Genomic DNA, 18,164 nt, shown 5'->3' with positions numbered 1-18,164 from the left:
TAACTAACTTAATTATCATAAATTCCAAATTCCAAAGTAAGGCTGGCAAACCAGTGGCATTTCTACCGACTTCTCAGTCCTCACAATTAATTAAGTGTACCAACAAGGCAACAACTAAAAAAATACCAGTACTACATTATTTAGGACAAAATAAAACGGACAAATTTCTTTCTTATAACAGCAAATTAAACCATTTGTTAATAAAATATTACTTGTATTAATAAAAATCGCAAATCCGAAACAAAGTAAACAAAATGAATCAATGAATTTAATAATTCTACTACCTCACTAATCTCAATATTACATTTTACTTTTTTTTCTACCTTAATTATTAATTTTATTTCTACACTAAAGTAGAGCAAGTGGAAGTAGAAGGATCATACAAAGCAGGCAACAAATACTTCCTTCCATTAACCCCATTTGCATTATAACTCGCACCACTTGTTTTATCCACTAGTAAATTACCAGCATATCCCGGGTAAGCTCCTTTTCCATAAACCCCAGGACAAGCTGACGCTACTTCAAGTGGAGCTTCTTTTGGGCCTTGGTAAAACCCGTTTCCAAACGGGTTAGTCACGGTTGCAGCCATCAATGAGGCCAGGTTAATGATCATCCCATCTAAGCCCACATCGTTGTTGGGCGCAACCAATGGGCTACTTTGTGGGCCGTAAATGGGCTGGTGAAATGGCCAAGCGCAGTGACCCGGGCATTGGGTCTCCGAGTTTCCGACCCAGATGTAGGCAAATTTGCTGTGGGTTCGGCCCATTTTGGAGCTGGCTGAGCCGTGGGTCCCGCACCTGCTTGAGCAGAACCCGGCGACTGCCACGTCGGATGAAGTCAACACTACGTTGACTGCGTTGGATTGCGCGCCTTTAGAAGCGAGTTCGGTTAGGTGTTTGTTGGTTAGGGATTTTCCTAGTGAGTAGGATTCGTCGTTGATTTGTTTTCCTAAAGTGAGGGAAAGTGAAGAGGTTTTTTTGTTGGCAAGGTGGTAGTATTTGCCAATGGAGTTCCACCACGTGGCAACGGATGGGTTGGTGCTGGTTTTATGGCTTTTGGTGGAAGATAAGGAAGTAATGAAATCGGATACGATGGCCTTTTGAGAAGGGGTGAATTTTCCGTACCAGATTAGGTTGACGGAGATTTTACCGGAGAGGAGTGGGCCACGGTGGTATTGGAGGAGCATCGAGTTTGAGGAATCATCGACTATTGGTTGTTGGTCGTGAATGGTGTTTCTTGCGGCGGAGATGATGTGGAGGAGTGAGAAAATGACTGGGATTGGAAGGAATTTTTGAGTAGTTGAGGCCATTTTTTAAAAAATTTATGGGCTTGTTTAAAAGTTTGGTTTTTGTTTTTAAAGTGTTTGAAAATGGGAAGTGAGAAGTGGGATGAGTGAAATGAGAAAGGAGTGAGGGGGTTTATATAGGTCGATTTTGGATGAGATAAAAGAAAGGAGGTCAGAAAAAGACACAAAAAAAAGGGAAGGCTTAATAAATTAAAAGCGTTGGAGTATGGAAAAGGACGAAATTACATAAGGTTACAGCTTCATAGATACGCGTCGTGGGTCCCCATGGCTGTATTGGCTGGCAACTGAAATCTCCATGCTGCCCTTGGAAAAGGGGAAGTGTGTAGAACAAGAGAGGGTGAGAGAATTTTTAAATAAAGTACTCCATATGTAATGCCATGAAACAAAAAAAAAAAAAAAAAAAAAGGCCTAGAAGCAATAAAGTAATGGTGGAAATTTGGCAAATGTGAAATATGTAGATAGAATAAAATTTAATTAGTTGCACTCTTTATACTTTCTTGTGTTCTTCAAATTGTAATGTTGTGAGACTTGTAACTTGATATTATTTTTTTGGATAAGTTATACTTTTTATTATCACGTATTGTACGATTTAGGGCATATTCTCATTGATTGAATTAAGTTGAACTGAACAGAACTTATTAGAGCAAAGCTGAACTGAACTGAACTGAACTGAACTGAATTTATTAGAGCTGAACTGAACTAAACTGAATTGAATTGAACTAAACTGAACTAAAAATAATCGTATGAGAACAGACCCTTAATTAAGTACTCCGTAAAATTAGATACATAGTAGAATTTAGCTAGCTAGATTCATCTCAATGCCATTATATTTATCTTATTAAAATTCTTAAATTTATTTACTAGTACAAAATAAAACGTGTACAATAATACTTCCTCCGTTTTTTTTAATTGACACCGTTTGACTTTTACAATATTCACACAATACGCTTTGACTTGCTTTTGTGGTTTATAGATACAATAAAATATATTCATGTGGGATCTTGTTTGAATTACTTCAATGTATATTTTATTAATATTCACTTTTTATAATTGTACAATATTGATAATTAGATATTAATCGTTAAAAACATGCATTGACAAGCGTGATAATAGAAATGTGTCAACTTAAAAACAAGAGGAATATGTAATAAGTCAAAAAAGTTGAATAAAATTGAGCTCTTTGCAAAGGAATACCAACATTTAATAAAGTCACGTTTTAGGAATAACAACAATTGAGTTCAAAAAAAATGCGAAGATAACAAAAAAAAAAAAGGGTAGAAAAGGAAAAGAGAAAAAGAGACGTTGAGAAAGAGAGTGTGGTAATAGACAGGCTGTTAAGGGAAGGTAACCGTAAGTAAATGGAGTTTATATGGGGAAGAGTGAGAAGTCCAACTGGCAAATACCAAGCAAAGAAAGAAATAAGCCTAGCCTTGCTGGCTTGGCTTTGAATAGGATAATGACGTGTATGGGTTTCAAGTATCCAATGGATGAGATGGATTTTTGGTGGGTCCCACTTTTCACAATACATGTCAAGAATAGCCTCACATACTCACACCTCACCGGCCTTCACCTTCACGGCAATTTTGTGAACTTGAGGAGTACGTTACACTTTGTGTTTTTTTGCTCTTTATCATACTAGTTGATCATCATCCATGCTTTTCAGGAGTTTTGGATTTTTCATTTTATTTTACTACCTCATCACTATATTACATTTTTTTCTTTGATGGCAGCCAGATGGGCAAGGGATGTTGATTGTATAAAAATAATACGGATTTTTCATAATACATTGTCTATTTTATGTTATGCAGTCTCATACAGAGTTTGTACACATAACTTATGTTTCACACTCTATAAATATAATGAAATTTTGTGGTTGAATTAAAGTTTTTAAATTTTGATCATTAAAAAAAAAAAATCTTAATTGTAAGACGAAGAGATCGAGTAAACCTATAAATTACTCATCCGTTTCTTAAAGATTACTCCGTATCTCATTTTATGTGTTATTCGAAAAATTACGCCACTTACATTTGATTAGCATGAAATCCATAACCCCTCATAGCTAGTTTATCTATTATATATACATGATGAAATTTTGATATTCATTTAATACATTTACTAGAGTCATTTATTAGGAATAAAATGTAAAAATGGAACAATCTTTAAAGAACGACGTAAGGATTAAAATGTTGTTTACAATAATTTGTTTCCCCACTTGTCTTTTACGAGTAATATTACTTTTGATAGGAATAATCATGTTTGAAAGGAAAATATCAATTAGGATAATATCACAGTGTTTGGACACTTTACTAACAAAACAAAGAACAACAAATAAACCTAAAAAGTCCAACAAAGGAAGCGGCGATCCCGAGCAGCAGCAACCAACCAATGTGCAGGAGCAACCCACTTCCGTGGCACCTTACAAAGCTGACAGGCCGAAATTTAGGGGAGAAGGTCCTGAATCTCTTGGAGCAACCATAAACAAGAAATGTCAAATCGCTCAGAGAGTCGAAACAAGGAAACCAGGGGAGCAGTGTCTGTGTAAATGATGAGACGAAGAAGGTCCCTACGCAAGGCCAATCGAAGACCCCACAAGCAAGCCTGCAATTCTGCCTAAAAAGCATTACTAACACGACAGGCTCGCACCCCACCACCAAGGACTGTATCCGAAGCAACCCCCCGCACAACCTAACCTGCACCAGCCCGATTATCCTGACAAAGCCAGGCTCCATCAAAAACTAAACAATGATCAAGGCGATATGAGAGATCCCCCTGCTAACACAAAGGTACCAACTCGTGGCATAGATTAAGGGAAGGCCGTGCTAAAGAAGTAAAATGATGATGGAACTCTTGCGCTTGAATAGCTCTAGCTGTCCAATCTTGAGAAAGATGACAAAATAACGAGGGGGACCAAACTACCTGCCTAAAGACACAACCATTCCGAACAATCCATATAGTCCACAGAAAAGAAACAAAGGATGTCAGACCCACCTGATCCTTAGACTCCCTAAAGTATGAGACCACAGACTCTATCCAGGTATTAAATGGAGTAGCTCCCGGCAAGTTATCATTCAGAGGGAGGAGAGTCGAATCCCAAAGGGGTCGAATAAACGGACAGTGTCTGAATAGATGTGATGTCGTTTCAAGGTCCGTACGACATAAAGGACAGACCGGAACCACCGGAAAACCCTTGGAAGCTAAGGTTGACAATAAAGAAAGGGCATCATGAAGCAGCTTCCAACAAAACACCTTAAAGCGAGGCAGAAGGGGAAGACCCCAAAAGGATTTCCACCACTGATTTGGAATAGGAGTGCTTACAATCGATACGACGGATTATCGAACCAGAAGAGAGTAGGCCGATTCGGTAGAGAAACGACCATCCCTAGAACACTTCCAATATACAAAATCATCCATGGCTCGATGTGGCTGTTCAAGCGCCAGAATGCGCTGGGCCTAAGGAGTGTCAAACAGCTGATGGATCCTAGAAGTATCCCACGCGCCAAAACGCGGAATAATAAGAGAAGAAACATGAGTCGGAACATCCGACTCAGAAACAGACGGTCGAACAAACAAACCTCCGGGTACCCAATCATCACCAACAATTCGAACCTGGAACCCAAACCAACTTTCCAACCCAAATCCTTTTCCAACACAGCCTGCCCGTCCATCTGGCCCCGACACCCCTAAGATAACCTAGAAAAAGCAACCGAAGACAAGGGTACTTGGCCCGGAAGACCCTGGAAATAAGAAACTGAGGATGTTAAAAAAGACACTAACGCTGACGGGCGAGCAAAGCCTGATTAACCAAGGCTGAGCTACGGAGACCCAACCCTCCTAAACCTTTCGGAAGATGCAGAAGCGAGGCTGATCGAAATGCCATACCCTTCGAAGAGGAAGAAGATCCCACCAAAACCGGGCTAACATATTATCAATAAAGTTACAGGTCGAGGCCGGCACCTTGAAGACGGACAAAACATGATTAAACGAAGCCACCAACACTAAATTAATGATAACCAACTTAGCTGCTGCTGATAGGTGGAGAGAGGAAAAATAAGACAGACGGTCGGAAACCTTATCTATTAGGTACTGAAAAGCAGAGACCTTGCTGCGTCCCAAATCCACCGGCAGTCCCAGATATGAACCAAGAGATGGTTGATGCTGTAGCTTCAAACACGTCGCCAAATAGTCCTTGTAATCCGAAGGTGTATTAGGACTAAACTTGACAAAGGACTTTTGAAGGTTGATCATCTGACCCGACACTTCACAGAACTGTTGAATCACTTGTAACAGATTATCACAGGCAGCTGGAGAAACCTGGAAAAATAACAGGGAATCATCCGCAAAAAACAAGTGCGAGATGGAGGGAGCTCCCCGCGAAATACGGATACCCTGAAGCTGAGAAGAGTCCTCCGCGCGTCTCAACATGGCATAGAACACTTCCATGCAAAGGACAAAAAGGTACAAAGAGAGAGGATCCCCTTGCCGCAAACCACACTGTGGTTGGAAAGTGGACGAAGGCCTACCATTCACTAAGACTTGATAAGAAACCGTCGAAACACACTGATGAATGATGTAGATCCAATAAGGTGGAAACCCAAAGGCCTGCAATGTACGCAAAAGAAAGGTCCAATTAACCCGATCATAAGCCTTATTCATGTTGAGCTTAAGAGCTGCGTAAAACCGCTTGCGGGCCTTAGAAGCATTCATAAAGGACAGAATCTCGTGAGCTAATAAACCATTGTCAGACATAAGCCTTCCTGGAACAAAGGCATTCTGAAAATATGACACTAGAGCGGGCAAGACTTGGCACAGACGACCTGTGAGGCATTTAGCTATGCATTTATAAAGCACATTGCACAGACTAATGGGCCGAAACTGGGAGACCAACTCTGGGTTATCCACCTTGGGAAGAAGGACAAGAAAGGTACAATTCAAATCCTTCAACATATAACCATGAGCAAAGAAGTATTGAACAACTGCGACAACAAACGAGCCGACCTCTTGTCAGTGGACCTTAAAGAAAGCCAACGAAAAACCATCCTGACCAGGAGTTTTATTGTCATTAATGGCAAACATAGCTGATTGAATCTTGGCGGCCGGAAAAGGAAGAAGGAGATGCCTCTGCTGCGAAGCAGAAAGAGAAGGCAAATGTAATTGATCCCACTATGAGTTATCCGGGACTGCAAATGAGCCTGAAGGCCTATATAAATCCTTGTAGAAAGAAAGCACAAGGGAGCGAACACCCTGAGGATCCGTAACCCATACACCCTCCGAGTCCTTCAAGTAATGAATAGCATTTCGTCGGCGACAAGCCTGAACCAAAGAGAAAAGTGCCTTTGAATGAACTTCTCCGGTAGCATCCCACCGAAACTTGGCACGCTGCTTCCAATAAAGAAAAGATGCATGAACTGCTGCTATCTTTTCCTCCTTTGTAGTGATAAAAAGGTTGCTGCCAACCGTATTTGTCAAATCGAACTCTTCTTGATTTATCTCCATGGCCAAAGATTTCCAATTAATCCCCCAAACCCTTTTATTAGCAGTACACCAGGCCAAAAGCCTATCCTTGAGCAGAGCAAGCTTCCGAGATAGAGAAAACAGTGGTGACCTAGCGAAAAATTGAGACACGGCCGAAACCACTATGGAATGAACTTCCGTTGCTGTTAAACACCAGTTTTCGATACGATACGGATGCCTAGCATGATCTGGTGCGGCTGAATCTGAGAAGATAATAGCCGCATGATCCGAAAACAAAATTGGCTGATGAGAGACAGAAGAATCCGGATGCTTATCCATCCAAATAGAAGTAGCATAGGCCCTATATCCAACATTTCGAAAATAGTGTCCGAATCAGTCCTATTATTAGTCCAAGTAAACTGAGGTCCAGTAAACGGAATAGCAATTAAACCGGTATCAAGTCTCCAGTCTAGAATATCTAACCGACCGGGAATAGCCATATTTCTTCCCACCTTATCCGTTAAAAATTCCACTTGATTAAAATCACCAATTAAAACCGCATTTGGATAGGTAGTGACACTTTGTAGAGATGTAATATATTCTCTTAAAGTTTGCTTAATTAGCATACTTGTTCATCATTTGCATTGTTCTTGCAATCTTGCTCTTAATACCCTTAAAACAAAAGACCAGGCCATAAAATCATCTAGCTTGTGGATAATTTAAAGACTACTCTAATTAACTCTGTTTTCTACGTGTAGTAATAATTGTGAAGAATAGTGAAAATGCCAACGCATCAAGAGGAGTATAACAAACAAATGAAGAAGTACAGTATACTTTTTATATTACTCAAGTCTACAAACTAAGCAAAGTTTAGACATTGAAACCCGTATTAGTGTCCACTTACAATGTCCTAATCCAATCACTATTCACTAAGCAACGATAATTAGCAACTTGTATTTAAAAAAAAAATGTTAGCCACTAGCGTGGATGAAGGAGGGTGTTAGCAATTTAGTACAAATAAGAATATAAAGACAGATTATTAGATTGCAGTATTATAATTAATTAATTACACAATATTCTCCTAGGGTACTTAAATATGGTCTTCATAAGTTGCACGGAGAGTTCACGCACTCTGCAAAACCAACTACTACTAAAATGTCATCGATTATATGAAGGGATCTCTTATTAGTGTGCAGCTGGTCCTAGCAACTCATTAGCTGTACATGGTTTTTAATTTGTACGGAGTATTATATATTCGGTACAAGTATGATATTTGTAGCCCTAATTATACTTATTAAGAATTGATTTCGGAGTATATTTTTTCAAAGTCATTTATTAAATTTTGACATAATTGTGTGTTGGTTTGTGCTATTAATGTTCGATTAATTAATTACAGTAATTAATTTTTAGTATTTCTAATATTTATGAAATTTTGACATAATTATGTGCGATTGGTTTGTAAATACTCCATAAATTTTTTCAATTATCTGAGATATGCTACAGTATTTAAAGTTACTTCATCTCTTTTTACTTACTCTACAAGTATTTTCTTTTTTTTTTCTTTTTTTTTTTAATTAGAATGTTTAGTTTCGTCCGATTTCAATACTATTATGGTTTATTTGGTTTGGTTTGAAAAATTGACCAAATCACATTTTGCGGTTTCGTTGGTTTGGACTCAAATCGCACCAAACCATACCATGTTCACCCCTAGTACGTAGGCAAGGAAGATGTCATGCGACGAGGAGGTGAGCTATAGCTCACGCATCATCATGGCTTGATTATTGGCGAGTGAGTTATAGGCTTATAGCTTGTCTTCATGGAGGCTTGCGGTAGGCTTGAGCTAGTTGTTGCGGTCTTTGTGCATAACTTATGGAATAGTTTCCTTACATTATAAAAGGACCATTCATGTACTTTTTGAGCCATTAAGATTTAGGACTCCTTGTATAATTTTTCGTTCTTTCAACATTATAGTAAAAAAGCTCTGAATTCCCCACATGTGGATGCTGGTCTAATTCGACCAAACTACATAAATATTTGTACTTTTTGTTTATCTTCTTTATTGTTTTTCTCATTCTTATTATTTTGTTAGTTGACTTTTTCCACATTTATCAAACACAACTATACCTATATTTCCCAACAAAATGCCCGAATAAAGAATTGCCTCTACTTTTTATTTTGATTAAGGCCTTGTTTAGTTCACCTTATTTTGAAAAAATAAGTTCAGATCAGAAAAAATAAGTTCAGATCAGATCATCGTTTTATGTGCAGTTTTTTTTCGCAAAATATCTTTAATTTCCTAATGAAAAAAATTCTGAAAATCACATATTAATAAAGTACACATTATTACAAATCTAACAAGACCCAACTTGATATATTTTTTTCGTATAGATTATCGTATATTTAAGGTTAAAGTTTGATCAAATTTGACATTCAGATCAGACCAGACTAGATCAGAGAAATTGAGCAAATATAAGACAAACTAAACAGGCCCTAAGTCCCACATTTATGACCTAATTTACCTATGCAAATGCGCGCTACTCGTATGGAAAGAAGGAAAAACAAAAACAGATATTAAATTAGTACTATGTATGTGCTATTGTTAATACAGTAAACGTCACAGCAAACATTAATCAAGTGCAATTTTGGTCTAAAAGATGATGCTAAGCGGCAAGTAATTAACCATACTCTACTCTTTAAGATCAAGGGCAGATATGAAAGTGCTTCATAATAAATAAGTGTTGACTTGTGCCACACTGCCACTACGCACTAACTTTGACTTACACGAATCTTCGTTGGTTTACAGCTTAGTATAGCTAGGATTCTAGGAAAAGGATGTAGCCCCTTAACAAGTCATCTTCACAAATCACTTTCATTTAAAACGTTCTTCAATTTTGCAAAATTAATACCATGGATATTAGACCAAACATATAAACTCCTACATACCATAAAGCATGGACATGTAGTGAAGGTTCAATCAATTTCATCTGAACAAAATTATGCTAGATAACGTGCAGTGGTAGTAAATTTCTTACAAGTTGTCGAAGTTGATACAATTTAAGTTCATTAAAGTAACACTTATTTATATAAACCAAAAGTTTCCCTTAGGTAGAAGTCGTAGAACTAGTGAGGTGAAATCAATGTTGTAAAAATCTCTATGTTTTTTCTAATAATAGTATAGTTTTTCCCCACTTTGGGTTTCCCTTTTAAATCCGCTTACTAGTGATGCACATAAATACTACCTCCGTTTTATATTATTTGTAATAATTTGACATAAAATAGAGAAAAAAAAAATCTAAACGTTACAAATAATACAAAACGGAGGTAATACATAATATTCTTTTTTAGGGAGCTTCATTGATACCAAACTATAAAACTATGCACTTGTTCAAAAACTTGCTCAAGTATTTGGATTAGTTTTGGTAGTTCATTGTTTAATGTTGTTGGATTAGGAATTTAATAGTAGTATATATACGTCTACCTTAATTAACACTAAACAAATATATATGCCCCTTTTTCAGCGGTCAACACAAACAATTAATTAGAGACTATTTTTCAAGTAATAATTATTTCAATAATAAATACCATAGTTATTGCTCTAAGCCTAAAATTTACCACATGTTTAACTACTGATTCTTAATTATGACTGGTTCAGTAGTATTGTCTCGAGGGTAATACAGGTAAGAAAATACTAAACTTATCTGGCCTACTCTTCTTACTTCTTGATTTCTAGTCAAGGACAAAAGTCAATTTTCGTTAACGATTATGATATGCTTCGATCTTAATATCAAATCACTACTACTAGGAATTGAAATATCTCAAAAATAATGGTTGAGTAAATGTTGAACCTTAAGGCACATTCATGTACCCTAGGATCTACAAAGAAGCAGACAAGCATGGTACGGGTATGTGAAATTATTACATCCCATTGCTAACAATGGGGGACCTAACTAGGTCTGCTCTTCTGGGTATGTCCATCATAATGCTCCAAATACATTGCATATGCCCATTTCTCAAATGGGGCTAAACAAGTATGGATCATATGCTCTATACCATAGCTCTTTATGTGGTCCCTTTTCTGTTCCTAATACATTAACACATGCATAAATAAATCTCATTAATCTAATTATTTAAGTAATGACCATATTATAATCTTACATTATGATGATATTTTCTTGAAATTAAGCATTTTTACCTAGGAAAACTCTAATGACACATGCTAAGGTTAGCTCCTATTCTTACTCATGCTATCTTTTTTCCCAACAACTCTAAACCTTTATCAACTTACCTCAAAGTTCTCAAAACCCTCCTCTGTATTCCACTTTGTAGCTTGAAAACCAATGCATTAACGTCATCACTTTCCTAATCTTACTTATTACATGGGAAAAAAAGTTTTATGCATTCAAAAATAATAGTCACATATAATATTTTCAGATGTATAAAGATCATATTGGCACATTTTATTTATTAAACCTTCTTATAGTGAGCTTTCACTTACTATAAGACCCTATTCTTTTGACATTCTGGGCGAACAGAATAGACTAGAGCAGGTATCAGCAGAGCAGAACAGATTGAATCAGCAGAGCAGCTCAAAAAACAAGGCCTAAGTAGTTAATAATATCCATCCCTAAAATACAAGTAGATTAATGTGATGATTTATAATCCAAATGATTAGCTGTCATCTTTCTCGTGATTCCCTATTCCCTGACAACTCAAGTAATTTACTCATCAAAACTTAGCAAATAAACCCACTCTTCTTTGCTAGCTACATACATGCACCAAATCCCACTATATATATACTCACTTACATACATTACACTCTCATAATTCTCAATAACAGAAATATTACAAATCAAATCAAAATTCTTTGACTTAGAAATAAAAATGTCTTCCTTCTTAGCACTTTTAATATTTATATTAGCAACTAATTATTTTCAATTTAGTTTAGGAGTGAAAAAATTGGCTTCACTCTATGAAGCACAACCTATGCCCTTAAAATACCATAATGGCCCTTTACTTGAAGGGCAGCTGCCCGTTTACGTCCTTTGGTACGGAAAATTCTCCCTTTCTCAAAAAACAATTGTCTCTGACTTCTTTCTCTCTCTTGACCGACCTGCTCGAAAACACGACCGTGTTGTGGGCCCAACAGTGGGCCTATGGTGGCATACCGTGCAAACTAATTACATGAAGAAGGCCGGTAAAGATAGACTACATGTTATTTTGTCAAAGCAACATGATGACGAGAAGTGTTCCCTAGGGAAAAACTTAAAAAAGTCTCAACTCGCCGAGCTAGCCCGGCGAGTGAACTCTAAATCAATTGGGCTAACCCTCGTCCTCACGGCTGATGATGTAGCCGTGGAGGGGTTCTGTGTGAGTAGTTGTGGGTCACATGGGTCTGATCATAAGACAAAGTCAACGTATATATGGGTAGGTAATTCAATAAGTCAATGCCCGGGCCAATGTGCTTGGCCCTTTCATCAGCCCATTTATGGCCCACAAGATACACCATTGGTGGCCCCCAATGCTGACGTGGGAGTAGATGGCATGGTGGTAAATATTGCCATGCTTTTGGCTAATACCGTGACAAACCCGTTTGGGAACGGGTATTACCAAGGTGAAGCAAAAGCTCCGCTTGAGGTAGCTTCTGCTTGCACCGGAGTGTATGGAAAAGGAGCTTACCCGGGTCATGCGGGTGAGCTCCTGATAGATTCGAGTTCGGGTGCAAGTTATAATGCCAATGGACTAAATGGGCGGAAATACCTTTTGCCCGCTTTGTTTGATCCATCTACCTCTACGTGTTGGACCCTTAAGTGAAAGTTGGACAAGTAATTAAAGGCAATGGAACCGTTGAAAGCCATTCAATAAGGAATGAAAATAATAAAGATTGTAATAATGTTGCATGAATGCATGATTACAGATTGGGATGGTTAGCATGTGTAGTACATAATGTGTTTGTAATTAGACATGTATATTCAAATTTCTAGACTTTTTAATGTTTTTTTTTTAATTTTTTATTTTATTTTATTTTATTTTTTTAATTTTATTTCTCCCCACAACATACATGAGATGTTGTAATTGAAATTAAATGAATGCATGTGAAGATTTTGAATTTTTTACTTAAACTTGACTCATATTGGAATAATTTTTATTAGCATTGAGTTACTATATATGAGAGTGTGGGATAATTCAAGTGGTTAGAGCTCCTTTCCCGATTTCTAGTGATGTTGGGATCGATTTTGATCATCACTCATTCTTGTGGCTCTCTTTTTTTAAAAAAAAAAATCAAAAAAAAAAAATTTACTATATATGAAGTACTAAACTTCCAAAGTTCTAACTCAATAGTTAAAAAAAAAAAAAAAAAAAAAAATAAATAAATAAAAAAAAAAGTTCTTACTCAATAAGTAGAGTTGATATATACGTAAATGGATTATAATTGAGTATTTGGCCAGGTTTAAAGTTCTCTCCATAAGCCAGTTGAGATCGTCAGCTCTTTAGTTTTTTGTTGATCAAAATTACATATTCACATTATCATCAGATATTGCAGCCCAGCTAAACTACAAGTTTACAGTGATGGGCTTGAATAGAAAAATCTGGGTATCAAATATTAATTAATGGCCCATATTAGTTATTAAACCCTACACCCAAGACTAGGGATATCTACCTACACCCCTCATTCACATCCTCCCGCATCCCATACCCAAGTGGCCTAACAAACTGCTACCCCAACTCCCCAAGCCACAAAAAATAAAAAAAAAATCACACTCACAATCAATGTCTCATTTTCTCTCTCATCCATTTCTTCTCTACCAGTCTAATTCATACTAGAAAATATAAACTCTCCGATTTCAATCAGTTGAAGATGTATAAAAGGGAGGCAATTGCAGCAAATTGTATATAAGCCCTATTTTTCTCAATCTTTTATTTAATTGTAACAAAATATATAATTTATGTTAATATATATTATTCTGAAGTTTATTTTCAACTAAAGTAATAATTTTACTTTTTTTTCATTATTTGCTACTTTGTGATAGAATTATTTGATTGAATTTGCCTTTTTTTTTTTTGGTCACATTATTATTTGATTGAATTTGCCTTTTTTTTTTTGGTCACATTATTATTTGATCTTATTTTCTATGTTATATTTTGTTGTTATGTGATTAATTTTTAGATCAAACTAGCAACTATAATGCTTCCAATAAATCATATGTGCTCACATTGAAAAAGCATGATGTAACTTACTAACTTATGTTCATTATGATGATATAATTTCCAGATTAACTAAAATGATTAGACACCACTTTTTATTTATGAACATTATGAGTATATATGCATAATTCCTCAATTCAAAATTTTAATTATATAAATTCGATGCTCATTTTGAGATAAGTTGATATTCATTTTGAAATAAGTTAGTGTTCTTTTTGAGATAATCTGATGTTAATTTATTATTATTTCAATCATTGTGAAATAGGATGAGTTGTATATATTTATTCACATATTAATAAATGATTATTTAAATATAAATCATGTTTATTCGCTTATTTAATAAATTCGTTTCATTTCTTCGATCATTATCTTTCATGATCATTTCCAAGCTAACATATGTTCATTTATATAATAATAGATGTTCTTCTTCATCCATATAAAGTTATTTCGATTGTGTCAATTGTTATTTTCATATATATATTGGTTCATTTCAACACTAAATCTTGTTCAAATCCAATAATTTATACGAAGTATGTTTTATCTATCAGGTATAAAAAGAGTCGTGGATATAGTGAGTTAGACCACACACTAACAAGAAAAAAAAAGGAAGACGGCAAAAGAAAGAAACCAAGAAGGGATGCAAGCAACATATATAAACCAATAAGAAGAGCTTGAAGTTTTTGAATTTGAATCGAGAAGTTTATTGTGTTTGATTTTATGTGTGGAGTTGTATTATATATTTTTTATCCAATATTTCAATTGTTGTCATGTACAATTTTACTTTGATTTAGTTGAGAAGGAAATGAACTTTTTAATTTTCCTTGAATAATACTATAAATCACATCCTTTGGAATGAAGCAAAATCCAACTATTATATATAAACTGTTCATATTAGGAAAGCAACATGTTCATAAACAAAAAACTAAATATTCATAACAACTTAATTCGGTGATTGAGCATTAATATTTGTCAATTTCGAATCTTCAACGACTATATTATAATATTTAACAAACAAGTTATACTTCTTATGTCATAATTATACAATAGCAGATATTATTTGCTAGATTTATCGTAAAATTGTTATTAAAATTTTAAAAAATATTTTTTGTGCATACTATATTAGAATAATGAACATGTTCATTATCACATTATTACTAGTTCATCAAAATCTTGCACTTAATCATTTCTTTTACTATCTCTTTTATTATATATTCATTATCATATTATTAAATGTTCAATATCGTATCATTAAATGATCAACAATAATAACATTAATTAGGATGACCTAAGATGTTACTACGTGGCTATTTCAAAATTCTCCCACTTTTATTCATGAATAATTTCATATTGATTTTGTCAAAAAAAAAAAAAAAAATTCATATTGATAAATGTTCAATTTCATTCCAATAAATGATCATTTCATTTGATACTAAAATTTATTCTCACTTTATTTATGTACATATTCATATTTAAAAATGTTCATTTTCATTCTAATACATGATCATTTCATTTTAATAGATGCTTTTTTGCAATATTCATACATGATAATTCACATACTTCGATATATTATTATTATTATTATTTTATTATTATTATTATATCAAAAAAACCTACAAAGTCAATCAATTTACAAGAAATTAGTGGGGAGCCGAGATACAATCTGGCATTATTATTATTATTATTATTATTATTATTATTATTATTATTATTATTATTATTATTATTATTATTATTAAGCTACATATATTCATTTTCATGATTCAAAGAACAATTATATGCAATAACATTTGTTTTGACAAGAATTATGTGTGATAAATTGAAAAGTAAAATGCTATACTACGTATATGTATATTATTTATTCAATTCCCTTTGAGATTAATATATAGTTGTTTTAATTTATATATTTTTATCAAAATGAACAATATCCATATTTTTTCCTCGATCATCTATCACTACCCTCCCTTTTTTCCAATAATAAGTACAAAGATATAAATTCTATGCTTTTTAATCTATAATCCTCGTAAACAAACTATTTAAAATAATACATGTTCATTTGCAAATCGTTATATGTTCATTTATAAAATTTATATGCTTCTTATAATTATATATATAAAAAAAAGGGATTTTACAAAAAAAAAAAGTTATATACTCTTTGGTGAAACCACGAACTCATCAATGGTGATTTCAAATTCACTCATTAATATTTTCTCTTCTTTTCCGTCATTGGATTTCCCCTCTAACCCACTCAACTTCACCCACAACAACCACCGTTGCCGCTGCTGCCACCACAGCCATCAATGTCTCACCGCCGCTGTCACAACAACCACCATCGATCATCTCACCATCACGTTGTCAAAATAACAACAACATTGCAATTTGTTTATTGAGTTGATTGCCCATGAGTTAGGATCATCATTTGTTTTATTAAAATCGATGTTATGGAAATCTCTTCACACGGTCTCTTTTATACCGTACCTACAATAATTTTTTTTTTTTAAACATAGAATTGAAACTCAAATCACTGCCATAATGCCCTATGCCCATAACCAACTTGGAATGGTATATGATGAATGATTAATAATAAAGTCTAGCTACTAAGATCATAATGTTCAAGGATTAAAGTTGGTCTCCAAACGAGATATTGGTGAAAAATATTATCGTGAAACGAGAAGTAGTGGTATGTAATTGTGTACAGTGTCGTTTTGAGGGGGGTGTAGGTAGTTTTGCCTACATATGGGTCTAGGCAAAACTTTGCTAATCGTTGTAGGCATTTTATTGGGCCGTATGTGATTAATTTGTGCAATGGGTTACAGACGGCAGGCTCATCGACAATAACCAATATCTAGGGCCGTATAAGTAAGTTATGTTTTATCGATATAGTCATCTTTTTAAATAAGCAAAAATCTATCTCAATGAGTTAAAGTAAAATATCAGTCGTATAAAAATTATTTCATCATTTATATATTTTAGAATTATATCGGGTTGATAGTTACCGCAAAGAAGCTAGATTAAAAATAAATCCAAATTTGCTAAAAATTAATCTAAAATTGTTCGATATGCACTAGTTTTATTGTAAATCGGGATTATAAAAAAGTTCCTGAATAAAAAAATAATTGTACTCTTATAAACTAGTGAAGTTATTTTATTAAGGGTAATGCTATATGTAATGCTTAAGGCTACAAATAAATATTTAATATATTTCCTTTTTTGGTATACGTTTAGAAATGCATGACAATTGTTTCAAAAAAAAAAAAAAAAAAAAGTTACATAACAAAATCACGTGCCAAAAAAGTGTAATTAATGAATATATTTCATTATTAGTTTATTATTTTTCTTTTTTAGATTCTTTTGTTTAGCTTTTAGTGCTATGTATAGCATTTTATTTTTATTAATGGTAAAAAATGGAGAAACTTGAATTAGTAAATGAGGCTACTTTTATTTCATAAATATCGAGGCTCACCCAGTTCATCTGCTAGATTAACGATACCTCGTTTATTTGGGAATATTTTCGGCTATTCACTTGGAAGTCATGGTACATGCATAAAGTGGTACATACTTCTTTGGATGGCTATTTAATAGCCATTGAACAACTATAACTGACGTTTGTTGTATTCTTGTTCTTCTTTCATTCTTCTTCTTCCTCCATTGATACTGATTCTTCTTCTTCTTCATTAATCTTCTTCTTCCTTCCTCGATCTCCACCAACACTACCATTTTCGGCGGCTTTGCTACCGAATAAAACGAAAACCCTTTGAAAAAAGGAGTAATTATGGGTTTGGTGAATCCTTAAGGATAGGGTTAGCCTCGTTCTCCATTAAAAATCCTCCATTAAGGTCCATTTTTTTACCCCAAAGCTCGAAATCTGGTTTCTCTCTCCTACGCATGGATGACAAATTTGTGACATGGATGTTAACGGATGAAGTTAATGTTATTAATACTATACGAAAACTAAAACTAGTATTAAGAATTAAATAATTATATATCTAATATATAAAACAAATAAAACATAATACATACCTTTATCCTTGATTCAAAATGTAAAATATTATGACCCGAGCCCAACAAATCACGTTGTGTCCTTAAAACAATTTTGCTCCCTCTACGATACCCAAGGTTATTAAGCAATTGTCTCCCAGGATAGAACGGGTTTCGTTTCTTATAAAATGGTTGTTTCTTTCTGAATCTGATTCCCCCAAGAACTCGA

General features: G+C 34.5%; 2 protein-coding genes across 2 annotated transcripts; one reads left to right on the top strand and one right to left on the bottom strand.

Moving 5' to 3' along the window:
• Nucleotides 1–164: 164 nt before the first annotated feature.
• Nucleotides 165–1,400, bottom strand: LOC145586515 (protein PHOSPHATE-INDUCED 1-like). The gene has a single exon (XM_081643365.1). The coding sequence runs from the start codon at nucleotides 1,307–1,309 to the stop codon at nucleotides 344–346; it is 966 nt and encodes a 321-aa protein (XP_081499491.1). The 5' UTR covers nucleotides 1,310–1,400; the 3' UTR covers nucleotides 165–343.
• A 10,201-nt stretch (nucleotides 1,401–11,601) lies between these two features.
• LOC145585321 (protein PHOSPHATE-INDUCED 1-like) lies at nucleotides 11,602–12,910 on the top strand. The gene has a single exon (XM_081642030.1). It carries the CDS (start codon nucleotides 11,639–11,641, stop codon nucleotides 12,566–12,568), a length of 930 nt encoding a protein of 309 aa, XP_081498156.1. The 5' UTR covers nucleotides 11,602–11,638; the 3' UTR covers nucleotides 12,569–12,910.
• Nucleotides 12,911–18,164: the final 5,254 nt, after the last annotated feature.

This window comes from Chenopodium album, chromosome 16, assembly GCF_948465745.1.
Source record: "Chenopodium album chromosome 16, dcCheAlbu1.1, whole genome shotgun sequence".
Lineage (NCBI taxonomy): Eukaryota > Viridiplantae > Streptophyta > Magnoliopsida > Caryophyllales > Amaranthaceae > Chenopodium > Chenopodium album.
This window is presented reverse-complemented; position numbering and strand designations above follow the sequence as displayed.